Source organism: Mustela erminea, chromosome 10, assembly GCF_009829155.1.
Source record: "Mustela erminea isolate mMusErm1 chromosome 10, mMusErm1.Pri, whole genome shotgun sequence".
Lineage (NCBI taxonomy): Eukaryota > Metazoa > Chordata > Mammalia > Carnivora > Mustelidae > Mustela > Mustela erminea.
In genome coordinates, this window is record NC_045623.1 from 73,901,117 (window position 1) to 73,920,757 (window position 19,641).

A 19,641-nucleotide genomic window follows, 5' to 3' on the forward strand; every position below is an offset into this window, starting at 1 on the left:
CATATGAATCAGTCTACCAATAATTTCATGAGGCAATCTTCACTTGTGATCATAGAAGCCTGAGTTCAAAATATTAAGAAAGATTGAATTTCGGCTTCCTGCCATTATGGGGAAACAAAGACCAGATTCACCCTTGTGCTTCATAAAGTAAAAACAAAACAAAAACGAAACAAAACTCTACATGTGAAACAATAGCCTTTAGATATTTTACAGAAGGGAAACATACAAAGTAAGCCCTAAAATTGCCCCAAAGTAAGTCCTAAGATTGCCCCAGCTTACTACCTTGAGAACATTTCTAGGAAGCAAACACAGAGAGTACCCAAAGAGCTGAGCTGTCTACCCAAGTCGAAGAGTCAGAACTGAGAAGCTGGGGAGGTTAAGGTGGCTAAAATTTGGAAGGCAGAGTACTAGAAAGGAGAGAGCTAGACAGAGAGAGCTCAGCAAGGGGGTTCCTCTTGAATTTTCAGCCAAGTGATGTGGGTGAGAAAACTATCCAAGAAAATGAGTAGCCACTGCACTCCCCAGAGATCACATAGGAATAGATCGTATTCCCACCAGCATGAGTGGGGGAAAAAAAACAACTCATAATGCACAGACATTGACTAGAGTACTCAAAGCACTGCCTTAGAATTAAGAAAAAATTAGCTCCCAATGCTACTCTAGGCCCACCCAACAAAGCCAAAAAGTAATCCTCAAAATGATCAAACTATATCTGAATAATATAACTGCATCGCAGAATAAAATTCAAGAATGTTTAAAGAAATACAAACATATGCAGCAAACAACAAGGTAAAATCACCTTGCTGTGTCACTGACTGGTACCTGGCATGGGACGGATACAAAAGAAGAATGGAATGAAACACTAACACAGACATGTGAATAAGTGTAGGAAAAAAATATTCAAAAATTTAAGATGTTTTCAAGCCCTAAGCTTCAAAATCACAGGTGTGAAGAGATAAGACTTTGAGTCATGTGCATAAGGCTTTGAGTCATGTGCACACGTTAGGCTGTGGGTGCTACCCAACTTACCATTTTACCCAGCATCATATACCAAGTCTAGTACCTCTGGAAAGGTGACTTCAGGGAAAGTCAGCCCCTAACATTGTCCTCTGTCAGTCTCACACTGCTCTAGTTATGTCTGTGGAATTTGAAGTCTTGTATCAAATAATGTCACTTAAGTTTATATAATAAGTGTTGTTTCTACTCAAATTTCTAGTTTTCCTGGTTAGTTTTTTTTTCTAACATAAAGCTTAACAAATACCTATTGATCAAACATACTTTCTTTTGAAGAATTTTTTGATTGGTTTCCAAGTTACCTCTCTCTTGATTTTTCTCATTCCTAAAAAGCCCCACTCCTTTTCAGTCTCTCCTCTGCTAGTTCCTCATCTCCCCAATCTCTTGAAGTCAGATGGCCCCAGAGCTCAATCCTTTGACATTTCTTCCTTCTTTACCAACAGACTCTCATTGGATGATCTCATAAACCTAATCATTTGTTTCACTTAAACAATGACAATTCATTATATACCCTCAGCCCAAATTTCACTTATCTTTAACCAAATGTCTAATCAGCGATCTCTTACAGTTTCCCAGTGTCAATTTCTGGATTTTACAGTTTTCTAGCTGTTTAACCCCCAGTTTTCAGTCATCCTTCACTCATATTTTTCTCCAACTCTGCCATCTAATCCATCAACAAATCCTATCAATTCTACCTCCAAAATACATAATCAAATCTGACCACTTTTTACCACCTGTACCACCAAGGGTTCAAACAATCATTTAGTCTTTCCTAGATTACACCAGTAACCTTCTAACTATAGCTAGAGGGATCCTTTTGATTTAAGTCCGATCATAACATTCTTCTGTTTCAAACCCTCCAAGAGCTTCTCACGTCACTCAGCATAAAACAAAAATTTTTACGATGGATTTAAAGCTCTATTCCATTTGGCTTATCACTATGTCTCAGACCTCATTTCCCACTTCCTACCTCTTAACTCATTCCACATAGCTTCACTGGACTCTGCTGAACAAAGAACACATGAAGCAAACTCTTAGATCAGGTTTTTGGCATTTACTGTGGCCTCTGTCTGAAACACTCTTCTCCAGACACCTCTTTTCTGGCTCTGGGACTTTCCTTCAGGTCTTTGCTCATATGTCAACTTACGAGTGAGGAACCTCCTTGACCATTTTATATAAAATGTCAACCCCTCGGCTTCACATTCCGTACTCTCCTCAACCTACTTTATTTTCCCAATATCGCATATGTCCCTCTGTTTTATATTTATTCATTTATATATTTACTCATATTTACTCCACTAGAATCTAAGCTCCTCTGAGGGCAGGGACTTTAGCTCTTTCTGGTCACTCTTCTGTTTTTCAGGCCTAAAACAGTGTCTAGTACATAGCATGTACTCAAATGGTATCTAGATAAAAAGTCAGAAAGAAATGAGAAGAGGGTTATTTTCAGCAATCTGAACAAATCACTTAACCTATTTCAGAATCAAATTTTCCTGTTGTGCAAAATGTGGCATTTGGACTAGTTAACCTTTAGAGAGCTCTAGCATTCTGTCACACTATGCTTCTCCCATGGAGTGGTCACAGGGCTGTCTACTGTCACAATGGGCACATAACTGTCTAACTACCGATATGTTTTCTTTCTCTTGAATTTTGAATATAGCAGAAATATCTGACATTCCTCTTACTCTTCTCTGTGACTTTTATTCTGTTTCTCCCCATTATTAAGGAGAAAGTTTTGGGTTTTAGCTACTAGGCCAAAAGCAATCACCAAGGCCCACATTCACGTCGCAGCAGGTTTCCTTACCTCCACTGCAGCGGGTGGCTGCAACAGGGACTGCCAGGACTGCTATGAGCTTGTGGGTTCAGGAAAAAGGCAAGAGGAGAAGTAGTAGCCAGGGCACAATCAGCACTAAATGGGATTTTAGTGAAGTACAGTGCTGGAGCTGATGTGGGTGAAAACATGTGCTGGTTTACTTCAGATCCTCGGCAAAGAGTAGAGATTCTGACAACATACCACGGTAGAAAAAAGCAGGGTCAGGGATAATTTCTCAAGTAAAAAGAAACATATTCAAAGTGGGTTAGTTTAGGCAAGAGGCTCAAAAAAAAAAAAAAAGTGGTCAAAAATCATTCTCAAATATCCTACCTCGAGACTAAAATTTAATCCATAGAATCAAAACCAAAAATTTAAGCTTTGGGTATTCAAAGTATTTAGAATTGGTTTCTGGAAATATATTGCAAATCTAAAACTCACCAATTAGCAAGCAGTAAGTAATATTTTGTGTGCAATGACTAAAACTTCCTATAGAAATGAATATATCCATAAAATTAAAACACTAACCAATTATATCTACCATAACACCAACTTATTTAGCTAACTTTTGCCTAATGAAACTTTAAATAACATCACTTAATTCTGTATAATGAATTTTGCTTCTACTTAAATTTTGGTTTTTTAGATTACTTTTTTCCCCTAAAAACAACCTAATCATCTCGAAACATGTTAAGTCGTACTGAAGACTATTAAGTAAATAACATCATTAGACTGAAGATAGATGGTAAATATGGGTTTCTACTTCTTTGATCATTGATTGATATATCACAGATGATGAAAAATAATTGACAGAGGCACAGCATTTAACTTACTATAGTAGGAACATGGCTTTCTATATAAATACCATATTTAGCCACAATAATTCATTTTAAAGATTCTGAAAAACTTAAGTATCACATAAGCACCTGTTTAAAAATATTAGTTTCTGTACTGTTATTACTGACTGTTTATATATGGTTATATTCTACTTGTGTTTAATTACATATAGTCAAAGGAAATCTTTACCTTCCTACTAATTATCCCTTTAGTTGGCTTCAGAATATTTCCCAGATGAGTACACAATATGAGGATATAAAAGGATAGAAAAATAGAGGGCAGAAAACTATTTTAAATTACAGGTATGCTCAAATTTCCATAAATTCAACATATTAATAAAAATTACAAGAACTGAAGATATTAACTTTGGATTAATTTCTCATTTTCAAAAAGAATTTTCACTTTTCTAAAGAACTATTTCAAAAAATCAGCTCCCTAGTATATATAAGCTAGAGCTAAATAGAATATACCATAAGACAGTTCTTATTAACCTAAATAATATTGCTTATACAAAATTTTGGAGTCTCAAATCCTAACACTTAAAATGAGTCTTAGCCATTTTGATGCCTATATAATTAAGATTATAAATCTATAAGAATATATCTCATTCTCTATTTGCTAGTAATTGCCACTCTGCAAACTGGTTATACAATGAGGCTAGAGTTTAAAAAGGAATGTTTGAAAAAGCAAAGGTGATTTATAAACTACTTACTAGTTCCGCAGGGGGAATTTTCCTAAGCTAAATTCAACGTCACTAAAACAGACACAACGATTACCAACCATAGTGCACCAACATTTGGAGAGAATGATTTTGACCACTTACGTTCTCTTACACTACAAGCTTAATTTTAAAAATTTACAATTTCGCTAACAAATCCTCTTCACTTTAAATGACACTTTAGTTCATGAAGCTTCTTTTTATAGTCTTTAACTTTTAGTCTTAGTAGGAGAATAAACATACGCCAGTATTTCCAATTATATGCTTCAAACAACTACAGTCTTCCAAGGTCTGGTACAACCATTAATTTAATCAATGAGCATCCACTAACACAGAAGAGCAGTGACCCAAGGGAAGCCCACTGAAGAAGTACGTGTGTCTAGTCAAGCATACCATGCTATCTCCAGGTAAACTCTAATATTCACGGGAATAAAGTCTGAAGGGCATGTCCTCCACTCTGTGAGTCTTGCAAAGACAGTTCAAGACAGATTACTGAAGTAGAATGGATTCTAGGACACTTCTTTCCCTGGTTCCCTACTTTGCTGATCAATGCGCCCTTCCTCATTAAATAAGCCTGAGAAGCTGCTGGAAAAGCTAACCTGACATGGAAGCCTTCTTCCATTCCCCAGCTATGAAATCCTTATCTAAGTATTTTTCTATTTTTTTCTATTTTATTTCTCTATTGGCCAACACAGAAATAAAATTCAGGTCACACCCTAAAGGACTCAGGCTTGAATCTGCAAGGGCAGATCTGAGGTCCTGAGCTGACAGGCCCGGGGCAGAAATACAACACCCTCTCTAGTCCAAGAAGATACTTTCATTTCCATTTGTTTCTCACATTCTTGGGGCTTGTATTCGCAGCTTCAACACTAAGTTTAAATACACAACTGCTTTCAGGACAGGAAAAAAAGATCTTCATTGTTAACCCAGTTTCCCAGGTACCTAAGCACCCCTAAAATGGCATCTAACTCAATTTTCACAATTAGAAAGCCCATAGGCCCCTGCCGGGGACCAGTGTTTTGACCTTGAATTTGTGACGCCAGCTAAGCCCTCTTTCTGACAGGCATCTCCAAAGCAGAGTCTTTATTCAAGCAAATGAAAGTGTGTTAGTTGGCATTAGTTCTTTTCCGACATCTACCATTTTCCACTCAAGAGACCCCAGCCTCCTTACTGAATCCGCAGACATGGTGCTCCCAGTCTCTCTCTCCTCCGTTTCATCATTTTCCTGGCTACTCAAAGCTTTTGCCCTCTCACACTCGGGAGTCTTGGCAGGAAGTTCTCTCACACAAGGGGTATGCGGTCTATAAGCCAAAGAAAACTTACAAAGGCTCCCCAAACTTAAGAGAAAAATTAAAGCACTGTTCTTCAAAAACATAATATTCAGAATTCCCTCCCACCCCCTCTGCAAAAGACCTAAGAGACCAGGAGGCAGCAGTGAGCCACAGTGAGGAGTCCCAGATCCCAAATGAATCAGCTGTCCTCTGATCTGCCTGACATCATTCACACTCAGCCTGTAACAAATCAGAGCGTCAGAGAGCACCTTGTTCCTCCTCAGTGACAAGCACCAAACTCCCTCCCCCTCAAGTCAGTTGCAACCTCCAACCCTGAGGCCTGGTAGCAGTGAAGACTCTGGCAAAAATTGTACATACCAACTTGAAAACTCACACTGTGACAGAAATACCATTTACTCTGGAGGCGTGGGCCAGTATAGAACAGCTGTTGCAGTGGGCATGGGACTGGAAGAAAGCACACTAAGATCCCAAATCGGTAAATTAAGGAGCTAAGAATAGGTGGGCATTTCTGTGACTTATTCATTCTCAAACCCATGTCAGGTGGAGGATGACAGTCTTAATGTTAGGGCTCAAAGCAGAGCCATTATTCAAATTCTGAATTTGACCAATTTAAATAAATTCTGAATTCCTTCCTTTGACAAAGTTCAGCATCATTTTTAATTCAAATTCTACTGCTAATTCAATTTCTATTACTCTCTAATCACTTGAATAAACTTGTGGTGAGAAAAGCCAAAAGAAAGCTAAGAAAATAAACCCAGAAACTATTTGGTTTAACTTGTCAGTAACTATTAATGAAATCATCTGTATGGCAGATGTTACACAAGACATTATGGTAAGCTACAGAAGAACTCTAATGAAGGGTAAGCTAACTAACTTCTGCATGCTTTGTTTTCCCCATCTGTAGAATGAAAATAACTTCAGGTGCCTAATAAATAGGTTGTGGTGAAGATTAATATATGAAAAGCGGAAAAGTACCTAGCAAAGAGGAAGTGCTATAGAAGTGTTAGCTTTTTTTTTTTTTTCCAAAAAGATTTCATTTACTTATTTAACAGACAGAGATAGTGAGAGAGAAAAAGCACAAGCAGTGCGAGTGGCAGGCAGAGGGAGAAGCAGGCTCCCCACTGAGCAAGGAGCCCAATACCACACGAGGCTCAATCCCAAAACCCTGGGATTATAACCTGAGCCAAAGGCAGATGCTTAACCGATTGAGCCACCCAGACACCCCAAAAGTGTTAGCAATTATTATAGTTCTTGCCCTCCAGGAGCTGGATCCAATGTAGAAGAGGAGATAAGCCCCAACAAACAAGAAACCATCTGACAAAAACAGCCTGGCCTAAAGAAAGCCAAGTGATCCGGTGGAGCTAGGCGAACCAGAGTAAGTAGAAGTCTTGGTCCCCTGCTTAAGAGCCCCTGCCAACTCTGAAGGGCTCCTCTAATTTACTGACATGACAAAGTACGTCAAACTGTTTTTCTAGAGTAACAGCCAAACAATTAATTCCTATCCCAGCCAATATTTTTTCAACTGCAGGTCACAACTATTTAGTAACTCATAAAATCAATTTAAAAGTCAGGACAAACACTTTCTTAAAAGGGAAAGAGAATGAAATAGAACAGAAAATATCAGAGTACTTCACACAGTAAGAATTGTTTTATGAAACAATTACAAGTAACAACTACAACTAAGTATTTACAAATAAGTAAGTACAAGTAAGTATTTACAAGGACTTATTATGTACTGGATTTTATTCTAAGCACTCTACACATAATACCGAGGTAGTCCTCATCATCACAGTCCTATGATACGTGTGCTATTATTATTCCCATTGTTAAAAAACACACACACACAAAGAGGTTAAAATCTTTAAAGGGGTGTTAAAGGGGAAAATACCTTTCCTCGATATATCTGCACCTAGTTATCCTATAGATGAATTATGCTAGCCAGAAGTATTCCTGTGCTCAGCCAAGTTGGTGAACTGAAGTAATCTCTAGAATCAATGTTATAAACCTCTGTGCTATAAATACCTTTCAGCAGAAGATTCTGACAATAGCAAATCATTTTGTCGAATTAATTCATAGTACTAGTAAATTTATTTTTGTGCAGGTCTACACATAACATATGTAAAGCCATAGACTAATTTTTCATATGACAATTGATTGTACAGTTAATTCTAAGGCTGAAAAGTTTTTTCTAAAAATACATACTTAGATTTATCTAAAAATGACAAAATTTTAAAATTTAGCTTAAAATTTTTTTAAAGATTTACTTATTTATTTGACAGAGATCACAAGCAGGCAGAGAAGCAAGCAGAAAGAGAGGGGGAAGTAGGCTCCCCACTGAGTAGAGAACCTGATGCAGGCCTCGATCCCAAAACCCTGGAATCACAACCTGAGACAGGAGGCCTAACCCACTGAGCCACCCAGGTGCCTCAGGGCTCTGCAGTCAGTTGGGAGTCTGCTTAGGGTTCTCTCTCTCTCTCTCTGACCTGCCCCCTGCTCATGTACTCTCTCTCTAAAATAAAAAAATCTTGGGGTGCCTGGGTAGCTCAGTGGGTTAAAACTGGGTCATGATCCTGGGGTCCTGGGATCCAGCCCCACATCGGGCTCTCTGCTCAGCGGGAGGCCTGCTTCCCCCTGCCCCCACCTCTCTGCCTGTCTCTCTGCCTACTTGTGATCTCTGTCAAATAAACAAATAAAAGTCTTAAAAAAAATCTTAAAAAAATTAAGCTAAATTAATGGGCACCTGGGTGGCTCAGTGGGTTAGGCAAAATGTTCCTCAGCTGCCATGTGCTCTGTTACTGAGTACTGAGCCAAATGGTGGATACTGGTTAAATGATGGATATCTTTCAAACCATGGATTAGAACAGAAAGAAATCAAGTAAATAGTTAATTTGTCAGTATAGAAAGCAGGTATAATTGTTCTTAAAATAATATTATCTATCCAATATTTAGCCAAATGAAAAGGTGTTTTTTTTTTTTCTCTTGTGGCTTAACGGTGAAGTAATCACAGAAGACAAAGAAATATTTATAGGTTTAATGTAAATTATACGGAAATTTGTCGCTAAAATGGCTAAACATTTAAGCTGGATAAAAAATGATGAAACGAGTGGTCACTGACAAGAATAAAGACTTAAATGAAATTATTAATTTTACTGATGATAAAGCGAAGGAAAAAAAATCACACCTAACTTTTTAAAAATATAAATATGACTAAGTTCTATACATCATAACAGAAACAAAACTCATGTTAAACAACTTCATTATATATATTACTGAGTTACTTGAAGAGGAAAATGAGGAAGAAGAAATGAGAACATCATTAACTTGAAACGAAATACAGGTTCTGACTTACGAGAAAATGAAGAAAAAACTCTCAATTTTAGGCATTAAAATTGTCAAATTTTCACCTGCAACTATGACACAGTTATGGAAACAAAACTAACCATTCTACTACAAACCCCCATAAAACCAGACAAAATATTTGAGGCAGTAGTTTTCAGGCACTGGGAAAAGGCAATACAAAAATGCAAACCTAGAAAAAAGGGAAACTCAAATGCAGAAGCATCCCAGTTGTCCCTACCCTCTGCTTGGGAACAATTTTCTTACAGTGGCACAGAGAGCTATAGTGCAAGCAAAAGACAGTAGTTCCACTAAACTGAGAAGGCACAGGTAAGAGTTCAGGGCAGCTAATCACACACACATTGAACGTTCATCAAGAAAGACCACATTGGGATGCCTGGGTGGCTCAGTTGGTTAAGCAGCTGCCTTCGGCTCAGGTCATGATCCCAGCGTCCTGAGATGGAGTCCCACATCGGGCTCCTTGCTTGGCGGGGAGCCTGCTTCTCCCTCTGCCTCTGCCTGCCACTCTGTCTGCCTGTGCTTGCTCTCGCTTCTCTATGACAAATAAATAAATAAAATCTTTAAAAAAAATAAAAAATAAAAAAATAAAAATAAATAAATAAATAAAAATAAATTAAAAAAAAGAAAGACCACAAACTAGGACACAAAAGAAGTCTCAAGAAATTTCAAAAGACTGAAATCTTATAAAGTAATGTTAACTGAACACGACAGAACTCAAAATCAATTGCAATTTTTTAAAAAAGCCTACACAATTCCTCAACACTTGAAAATTAAGTCACACTTCTAAATAATCTATAGGTGAAAGACAAAATGACACAGGAAATTAGGAAATAATTTAGATTCATAAATTAATATACAACATATCAAACCTTAGAGTATGCAGCTAAAGGAGTGCTTAAATGGAAATTTATAACTTTAAATGTTTACGTTAAAAAAGGAAGATCTGGGGTGCCTGGGTGGCTCAGTGGGTTAAAGCCTCTGCCTTCGCCTCCGGTCATGATCCCAGGGTCCTGAAATCGAGCCCCGCATCGGGCTCTTCTCAGCAGGTAGCCTGCTTCCTCCTCCTCCTCCTCTCTCTCTCTCTCTCTACCTGTCTCTCTGCCTACTTGTGATCTCTGTCTGTCAAATAAATTAAAAAAATAAAATAAAATAAAAAGAAGATCTAAAAATCACTAACTTATGCCTCTACGTTAAAAACTGAAAAAAGCAAATTCAAAATACAAGAATACATAAAGCAAAAACAGAAATCAATGACTGAAACACTGTCAACTATACTTCAATTAAAAAAAGGGAAGGAGGATAGAAGAGCATGGTCACAAACTCTAGAAGCTGCCTTGATGGTTTAAGCACATGTTTTTAAAAAGAAAATCTTTAAAAAAAAAAAATTTTTTTTTTTAAATAAAATAAAAAGAAGAAGAAATCAATGACAGAAAATAGGAAAAAATGAACAAAGCCAAAAGTGGGTTCTTTGAAACTATTAATAAAATTAATAAAAATCTTTGTAAGACAGGGACATTTGGCTGGCTCAACTGGCACAGCATTCAACTCTTGATATCAGGGTCATGAGTTCAAGCCCCATGTTGGGTGTACAGTTTACTTAAAAGAAAAAAAAAATCCTAGTAAGACGAATCAAGAAGCAAAGGAAAGAAAACACAATTACCGTTCTTTTTTTTTTTTTAATTTTTTATTTTTTATAAACATATATTTTTATCCCCAGGGGTACAGGTCTGTGAATCGCAGGGTTTCAAATTACTGTTCTTAGGAATAAAAGATGGGTTATTGCAATACTTCAACAGGCAATAAAAGAATGAGAATGCCATGAACAACCTATGCCAGTAATATTTAAGATGGATAACTTACAAAAAAAAATTCAGTGGTGCCTGGGTGGCTTAGGTGGTTAAGCATCCTATTCTTGGTTTTGGCTCAGGTCATGATCTCAGGGTCCTTAAGACTAAGCCCCAAGATGGGCTCTGTGCTAAATGTGGCGTGTGCTTGGGATTCTCTCCCTTGCCCCCCCCCAACTCATTCTATTTCTCTCTCTCAAATAAATAAAACTGGGGTGCCTGGGTAGTTCAGTCAGTTAATCATCTGTCTTTGGCTCAGGCCATGATCCCAGGGTCCTGGGATAAAGCCCTATGTCTGGCTCCCTGCTCAGCGGCGAGTCTGCTTCTCCCTCTCCCTCTGCTGCTCCCTCTGCTTGTGTGCTCTCTCTGTCAAATGAATAAATAAAATCTTTTTTAAAAAATAAAATAAAATCTTTTTTAAAAGTTTATAAAATATCTTATCAAAACTTAAGATACAGACAATATGAAATATACTAAGTGACAGAAGCCAGACAAAAAGGCAAATATAGTGTGGCTCTACTCACATGAAATAGAGGCAATAGGCAAATACATCAGACAGAAAGTAGAATAGAGATACCAGAGGCTAGGAAAAGGAGACAATGCGGAATTACTGCTTAAAGGTTACAAAGTTTCTACTTAGAATGATAAAAAAGTTTAGAAATATAGTGGTGATGGTTGCACAACATTGTGAATGAACTTAATGCCATTAAATTGTATACAATTCAATGGCAAATTTTTATGTTATATGTATCTTATCACAATTTTTAAAACTTAAAAAAATTAATTCAAAAAGAGTTAAGACCCAAACATAAAAGCTTCTAGAACAAAACTTCTAGAACAAAACACTGGAGAAAATCTGCATGATCTCAGGATAGGCAAGGATTTCTTGGATGGAGGATAAATACTCACAAATCGAACTCACAGTAAAAAATAAAAACTTGGGGCACCTGCCTTTAGCTCAGGTCATGATCTCAGGGTCCTGGGATGGAGCCCCACATCAGGCTCTCTGCTCAGCTGGGAGCCTGCTTCCCGCCCCCCCTCTGCCTGTCTCTCTGCCTACTTGTGTTCTCTCTCTCTGTCAAATAAATAAATAAAAATCTTTTTAAAATATATAATTAATAGGGCGCCTGGGTGGCTCAGTGGGTTAAGCCGCTGCCTTCGGCTCAGGTCATGATCTCAGGGTCCTGGGATCGAGTCCCGCATCGGGCTCTCTGCTCAGCAGGGAGCCTGCTTCCCTCTCTCTCTCTCTGCCTGCCTCTCCATCTACCTGTGATCTCTCTCTGTCAAATAAATAAATAAAATCTTTAAAATATATATATATAATTAATAAATAATAAAAAATAAAAACTCACAACTGAACATCAAAACTAAAACCTTATGCTTTTTAAAAGATACTATTCCATGTACTTCCAAAGGAAAAGGTAAGCCATAGACTAGGGGAAAATAGTCACAACACATCTGACAAAAAAAAATCTGTATCTGGAATATATAAACATCTCTTACAACTATATAATAATAAACTATTTATTTTTTTAAGTGAGCAAAAGATTTGAACACACATTTCACAAAAGAAGATATACAAATAGCTAATAAATATATGAAAAACATGCTCAACATCATTTTTCATCTGGTAAATGTAAGTTAAAACTACAATGCAATACCACCACCCACCCACTAGAATGGCTAAAATTTAAAGTTTGACCATAACAAGTTTTAGCATGGATGTGGGTCAACTAGAATTCTCAGTATCACTAGTGGGAGTATAAAATGGCACAACCATATTGAAGAATTATGTGATTTGGGGTGCCTGGGTGTCTCGGTTGGTTAAACTACTGCCTTCGGCTCAGGTCATGATCCTGGAGTCCTGGGATCGAGTCCCACACCAGGCTCCCAGCTGACCTTCTCCTCTCTCATGTTCTCTCAACTAAATACATAAAATCTTTGAAAGGAAACCAACCTCACAGGACTTTAAAAGAAAAAAAAAGAATTATGTGATTTTTTTTTTTTTAAATAAACTTACACATACACTTAACATTTATCATTTGATGAAGGAGGACAAAAACAAAAGAAATCTGTTTGGCAGTTGGGTTCTTTCACTTTTTAAAAGACTAAAAAAAATTTTAATCAGAGGAATTTCCATATAGCAAATACAAGGAAAGTGACATTGCGATATAAGGAAATAAAAGAAAATGTGAAAAGTACATCTGCATCACATATTCATTTTCTACTGAGTAACAAATTCCTTCAAATGTAGCTACTTAAAATAAACACTGATTAGTTCACAGTTTCTGTGAGTCAAAAATTCAAGCACAGCCTAGCTGGGTCCTCTGCTTAGGGTCTCACAAGGCTATAATCACAGCATCACCTGGGTTGTATTATTTCCCAACAGGCTGCTGCTTATTTTCTCAAACCAGTATGGTCTCTATGGGGAGTCCGCTAACTAGGCGAAGTCTTATATACCATAATATAGTCACAGGAGCAATATCTCATCACTTGTACTATGTTCCATTGGTTAGAAGCAAACTACAGGTACTGTCCACTCTCAAGAGGAGGAGGAATATACAAAAGCATGAACACCAAGAGAAGGAGGACTGCATAGGAGCCACCTTACATTATGTTCACCATACATGACCATGAAGAAGATTTACCACCAAATAATCTCAAACTGATTTCTACAGACTACTTTGAGGCCATCACAGATTAAGATTTTTCATGAACATGCCGCTACTTTTGCTTTTCTTTATAACATCCCAGCAGTGAAATGATGAAAGATTCTAAGAACTGTTACATGGCCTTAGACAATGCTTTTAAGAAACGGTGACATTGTAGTAACAGAGATAACAACTTATAAGATGATATTAAAACAGTAAATTTATCAAACTCCATTACAAAGTTCGATGTGTGAAATCATGGCAGCAGAATGCCCTTTAATGAGAACATAACTTTTTAAAAATAATGTAAGAAAAAAAAATGGCTCAAGTAAGTTTGTTAATTTCATACAATACTGTCAAAATAACACAATTTTTAAAAATTTTAATATATTTTGAGTATCATATATTCAAAATATAATTTCAATATATAAGATGAAATATTAATGAATTATTTAACATTATTTTCTCCCACTTTTCTTGAGATATAATTGGCATAAAGATAACACCATATTTTTTAAAGATTTTATTTATTTATTTGAGAGAGGGAGAGCACAAGTAGGGGAGCGCAGGCAGGGTCAGGGGGAGGGAGAAGCAGGATCTCCGCTGATCAGGGAGCCAGATGCGGGGGCTCGATCCCAGGACCCTGGGATCATGACCTGAGCTGAAGGCAGATGCTTAACCAACTGAGTCACCCAGGTACCCCAAGACCATTTATTTTTAGAAATCTTAATTATAACAATGATTTTGCTGAAATAAAGGCAAGGAAAAGTATAGAACATTCAATAACAATAATAAATAATTGTTTGCTGTCACTTTATTGCTCAAACAGATGAATACCTAGATGGTGACAACATTAATTAAATTATGATCCTTAATATTTTGTTAACTTTCAATCATAAAAATTGATAATGGAAAAAAATTGATACTGGTAAAACATCGGAGTGGTTCACTTGTTAATGATGAGGGTTTTTTTAATCTTTAAATGTTTTCATTTTATATCTTTAAATGTTTCATTTCATTTTCATTGATAAGAGCCATGATTTTATCTTTTTTAGAAAATTACCTGTTAAAAAGTACTGGAAGTCCTCCACCAAAATGCCCAATGGATTCACCTCACAGAGCCACAGAGGTAAGTATATCTCATGGGGGCTGCCCAGGAATGTCTTTTCTTGACTTCCAGAGGTAAATCTGAAGTGGCTATCTGAAGTTTGCTGACTCTACCTTTATAAATTTATTTTTCCTCTATACAGTCAGGTATTGTTTTAAGTTTGTTTATGGCTAAGTTACTCCCACTGGTGGAAACAGCAATTAAGATACTGTTTTCATGGCCTGACCTCTCTCAGGTATATAACCCCGCAAAATTGGAAATGTATGTCCATAAAAAGACTTCTATGTGAATAATCATAGCAGCTTTATTCATAATATCCAAAAACAGGAAGCAACCCAAATAACCATCAAATAGTGGTCTATTTACACAAGAAAAATACTAAACTAAGCATTAAAATGAACAGGAGCAGGGGCACCTGGGTGGCTCAGTCGATTAAGCATCCAACTCTTGATTTCTGCCCAGGTTGTGAAATCAAGCCCTGTGTGGGACTGGCACTGGGCGGGGAAGTTGCTTAAGATTCTCTCCCTCCCTCTGCCCCTCCCCCACCCCCAGCATGTGCACATTCTCTCTCTCTTTAAAAAAAAAAAAAAATGAACAGGAGTACTGAAACATGAGGAAGCCTATTACAAAAGAACAGATACTGTATGAAATTCTGCCACAGGCCAAACTAATATATAGTGCCAAAAAGCAGATCAGTGGTTGCTTGGAGCCAAGAGGAGAAATGAGAATTGACTGCACAAGGACACCAGTTATATTTTTGGGTAATAACATTGTTTGTTGTGGTCTAACTACCTCCCAAAGGCCCCACCTCCAAATACCAGAAGATTGGGAAACAGGCTTCAACATATGCACTTTGGGAGGACACAAACATCCAGCCCAAAACACTACTTAACAAACAATCCCAAAACTTAGTACCTCAAAACATTTATTATTAACTCTCTTGGAAAAAAAATAAATAAATAACTCTCTTGGTTCTACGGGTTGACTGTGATTGGCTGGACAGTCTGAGACATTTTTAAATGTTTACTTATTGATTAATTTGAAAACAGCAATGATAAATGCACTGCATGTCAGTATCATTTCAGCATTATTTTAAATTTAAACCTGACCTTGATGACCCCCTAAGAACTGTCCTCAAGTAGAGTATAAATATGTTATAGAATACGAAAGAAAAGAATGAGCAGAATTTATAATGTGAATTTGGTTTGCCATGGTTTATAATACCATGCCATGAGTCTGAGAAGCTTTGAACTGCTTAAAATCTTAGCTAAGTTTGCTGGGTTCTGATGGGCTAACTCTCCTTGGTTTACAGTTTATGGCCTTCAACTACAATATTAAAGGTTATTCTTTTCTTTCTGTGTATTATGTCCAGATAGTAAATAGTTCTTGTCTTACTATAATAATTTTCTTTGCTTTATGCTGACTTAGTATGTCCTTAATTATTTAAGAAAACAAAAGGCGCCTCGTGAAAAAGCTGTGATTCTTCAAATTTTGTTAACTTCTATGTTTATTTTATTTTAAGATTTTATTTATTTATTTGACAGAGATCACAAGTAGGCAGAGAGGCAGGCAGAGAGAGGGGAGAAAGTAGGCTCCCCGCTGAGCAGAGAGCTCAAAAGGGGCCCATCCCAGTAAGCTGGGAACATGACCCAAGCCAATGGCAGAGGCCTTAACCCACTGAGCCATCCAGGCGCCCCGTTCTATGTTTATTTTAAAGTATTTTATTGGGCATACTTTGGTTTCTCTTCAGATTGCATAAGTCTTTTGCCTTTTAAAGTATTTTATTGGGAGGTGTCTGGGTTGCTCATTCGTTGGGCATCTGCCTTCGGCTCAGGAGCCCCATATCAGGTTCCTTGCTCAGGAGGAAGCCTGCTTCTCCCTCAGGCTGCCACTCCCCCTGCTTGTGCTGTCTCTCTCTCACTTCTCTGACAAAAAAATAAAATCTTTAAAAACAAAACAAAACAAAAATGAAGTGTTTTATTGTCACCTTGCTTAAGTAACTAGGTATTGTTTCTCAAGCACTAATGCTCCTATCTTAATTATTTCACTGACAACTCTGAAGTTTTGTCTTCCCAAAATCCGATCCTAGATATAAGAAACAATAAAATTCCAGTATATCTTTAGTAACTAAAACTATCTTTGAGATATTCCAGAGCATTCCTGGAAAAACCACGAAGTGTTCTTTCAAGTTTTTAGAGAGGTATTAGAAATAGATTTATTTGATATTTACTTTTGATGAGTTTCATGGGAAAACTTCTCAAATCGGAAAAGACACTCATCCCTCCCTAGTTTAAATCCATACAGGCAAAATTAGTATAAATTTACTAGAAAATTGTATAATTTATGGGAAGCTCCCAGAGATCTGCCAATGCCCTCATTATGTATAATATTTCTGTTTATGAGTTCAGATAGTGTTTTGTTTATTTTTAAAATATTTTAAAAAAGATTTTTATTTATTTGACAGAGAGAGAGATCACAGGTAGGCAGAGCAGCAGGCAGAGAGAGAGGGGGAAGCAGTATCCCTACTGAGCAGAGAACCCGATGTGGGGCTTGATCCCATGACCTTGAGATCATGACCTGAGCCAAAGGCAGTGGCTTAACCCACTGAGCCACCCAGGCACCCCCAGATAGTGTTTTGCCACATTTTAGGAAATAAGAGTTTACCATTTTCAGTCTTAATTTTGGTTATTATTTAAAATGCTTACTAGGTTACAATCTTACTTTTAAAATTTGAATCTAGCATTTTATTATTTAAAATGCTTTGTTGCGGGGGAGCACTGGGCTGGCTTAGTCGGAAGAGCATGCTACTCTTAATCTCAGTTTGAGCCCCACACTAAGAGTAGAGATTACTTAAATAAATAAACTTTTAAAAATAAATAAGCTGCTTACTTGGTAACAAGCCTACTTTTAAAATTTGAATCTTCTAGGTCAATGTAGTTTTATTAAAAAATATAGGTATCTAGGACTTATTTCTGACTCACTAAATCTTTTTACTTGAGATCCTTCATAAAGTTTTGATATATACATTATGCCATAAGATTATCATATGCTATATTTCAGTATTCTTTCTTCTGTAATAATTATGTTCATGTTTTATAAATCAGCTATTATATTTACTGTCTTCTCTGAAAATAACTATTCTTAGTGACGTTTTGCTAAAATATTTTTGAATTAGCTCTAATATCCTTGTTTTGTATGCCCCAGAAACAACCTAATTCCCTGGTTAGTTGCCTTATTCTTGTTATGAACTGTCATTAGACCTTTCACATTTAAAAATCACCAGTAAGAAACTGACCACAGCTATTTTAAGTCTCTGTCACCCACAGAGAGATTTTGTTTTACACAGATGCTAGTCTGAATGATCTGCTATCAAACTAGAAGTCCGAGTCTGTGTTTTCAACAAAGGATTGTCTCAGAGCCCTCTGGAAAAGGACTAGCAGGTATCTCAAACTACTGGCACTTGAAAGAATGGACTCTTGGGGACAGGTTTCTAAAGCCATTGCTTGGACAACTGGACAACTTCCAGACCATTCCAGGGGACTGAGTCAGAATTTCCAGAACCCTTTTTAGTTGAGAAGCGGACCATTAAACTAGATCCAGTTAAATGAGAATTAATTACACAGGCCTAAATGAACTAATGAGAGATGATTATAGTTATTTGTTTGGAATATTGCCTTAATACTGTCTTCTAGATATAGAAGGAAGCCTGCTCTCTTCCTTCTTAAGCTATTAAACCCTAAAAAATGTATTACCCTTTGCTTCTGTAAAATGCAACATTCCTGAATCATATCTGATTTCAAAGACTCTTTCCCCCCCGTGAGATCTGAGTCTTGCTGAATTTTCTTATTAAATGCCCTTAAAACATCATTGTAAAAAGTTATACAACAAAGGATTTGCCCATCCCTCCCAAAAAAAAGAATTTGCTTGAAATGTCCTATTTGAGAATGATGCTTACTTATTTAAGCCACTTCTAAGAAAATACAGTTGGCTTTATGGGGCCAGTACCAATGAAACCCTCCCAGGAAAATTGCTGTGGTTCCTAGCTTTCCAGGATTCAGCCTTCTAGAAGGTAAGGAAGGTCACTTCCTGGAAGGCCCAGGACCCTTAGGACATTCAGGGGATATTGAGAAAAGTATTCACCCAACTTTATAGGTACTGCAGATGAAATCTGATAGAGCATTTCTTTAGCTTGGCTTTCTAGCCTCAAAATACAAATAATAGGGACTTTTAAAAGTTCAATCTGAGATTTATAAATTTTCCAGCAAAGCAAATTAAAAAGATCTATATGGAAAATTAACATTATTTCTATCCCATGTAAATAACCAAGCCAAACTTAAGACCAGCCCTGTTTTGTGATTAAAATAATATTTGAGATTGCTTTAGATCAAAAGGGTAAGGACTGTAAGGAAACTTGGTATAATCAAAGAAAACATAACAGTCTTCTGATGGAAAACGATGTATTAGAGAATACATTATTTGTTCTAGCCTTTTATTGCCTTTGAGCTATTTTACAACTCTGTAAATTATATATAATTGATACTGACACACAAACAGTTCTTGTCTATAGAGTTTATAAATAAATTCTGTAAATTTGAGGTTCAATTGACTTCCCTTCTCCCCACAGAAAAATCAGCTTTGTAAGCATTTACAAATATATTTCAACATTTCCTTATACAGATAAAGCTATGCTTCTTCTACTTCTCTAAACTGGCCGCAACATCTGCCTGGTTTATTTTTTTTAATCAATAGCTTCACACATTTTTTTTGTAACTTGTTATTATAAAACTATATTTTTCAGGATAGGAAAATAGAACGTATTTTATTTTACAGTTTGTTAGCATTATGTAAAACTCCAACTTTATATCTCCATTTGTATTTTTGTTCCAGGCTAACCAAACACTAGGAACAGGCATAAGTGATTGCCCATTATGTGCTGAACTCTATACTAGGCCCCAGGACCAGAGAATTGTACCACAAAACATGTCCTGACCTCATGGAGCTTACCATCTG

General features: G+C 36.8%; 1 protein-coding gene across 11 annotated transcripts in view; it reads right to left on the bottom strand.

Moving 5' to 3' along the window:
* The window catches only part of MAST2 (microtubule associated serine/threonine kinase 2), a 208,289-nt gene that overhangs the window by 90,800 nt on the left and 97,848 nt on the right, over positions 1-19,641 (bottom strand). For 5 of the 11 annotated variants that reach the window (XM_032361577.1, XM_032361576.1, XM_032361583.1 and 2 more), the window contains one exon: positions 2,819-3,016. The exons of 4 other annotated variants lie outside the window; for them this stretch is intronic. In XM_032361577.1, coding sequence (XP_032217468.1) covers positions 2,819-3,016 — 198 coding nt within the window. Of the gene's footprint in view, positions 1-2,818; positions 3,017-5,550; positions 5,846-19,641 lie in introns of those variants that run through there. 2 more of the 11 variants (XM_032361582.1, XM_032361585.1) reach the window with 2 other exon arrangements.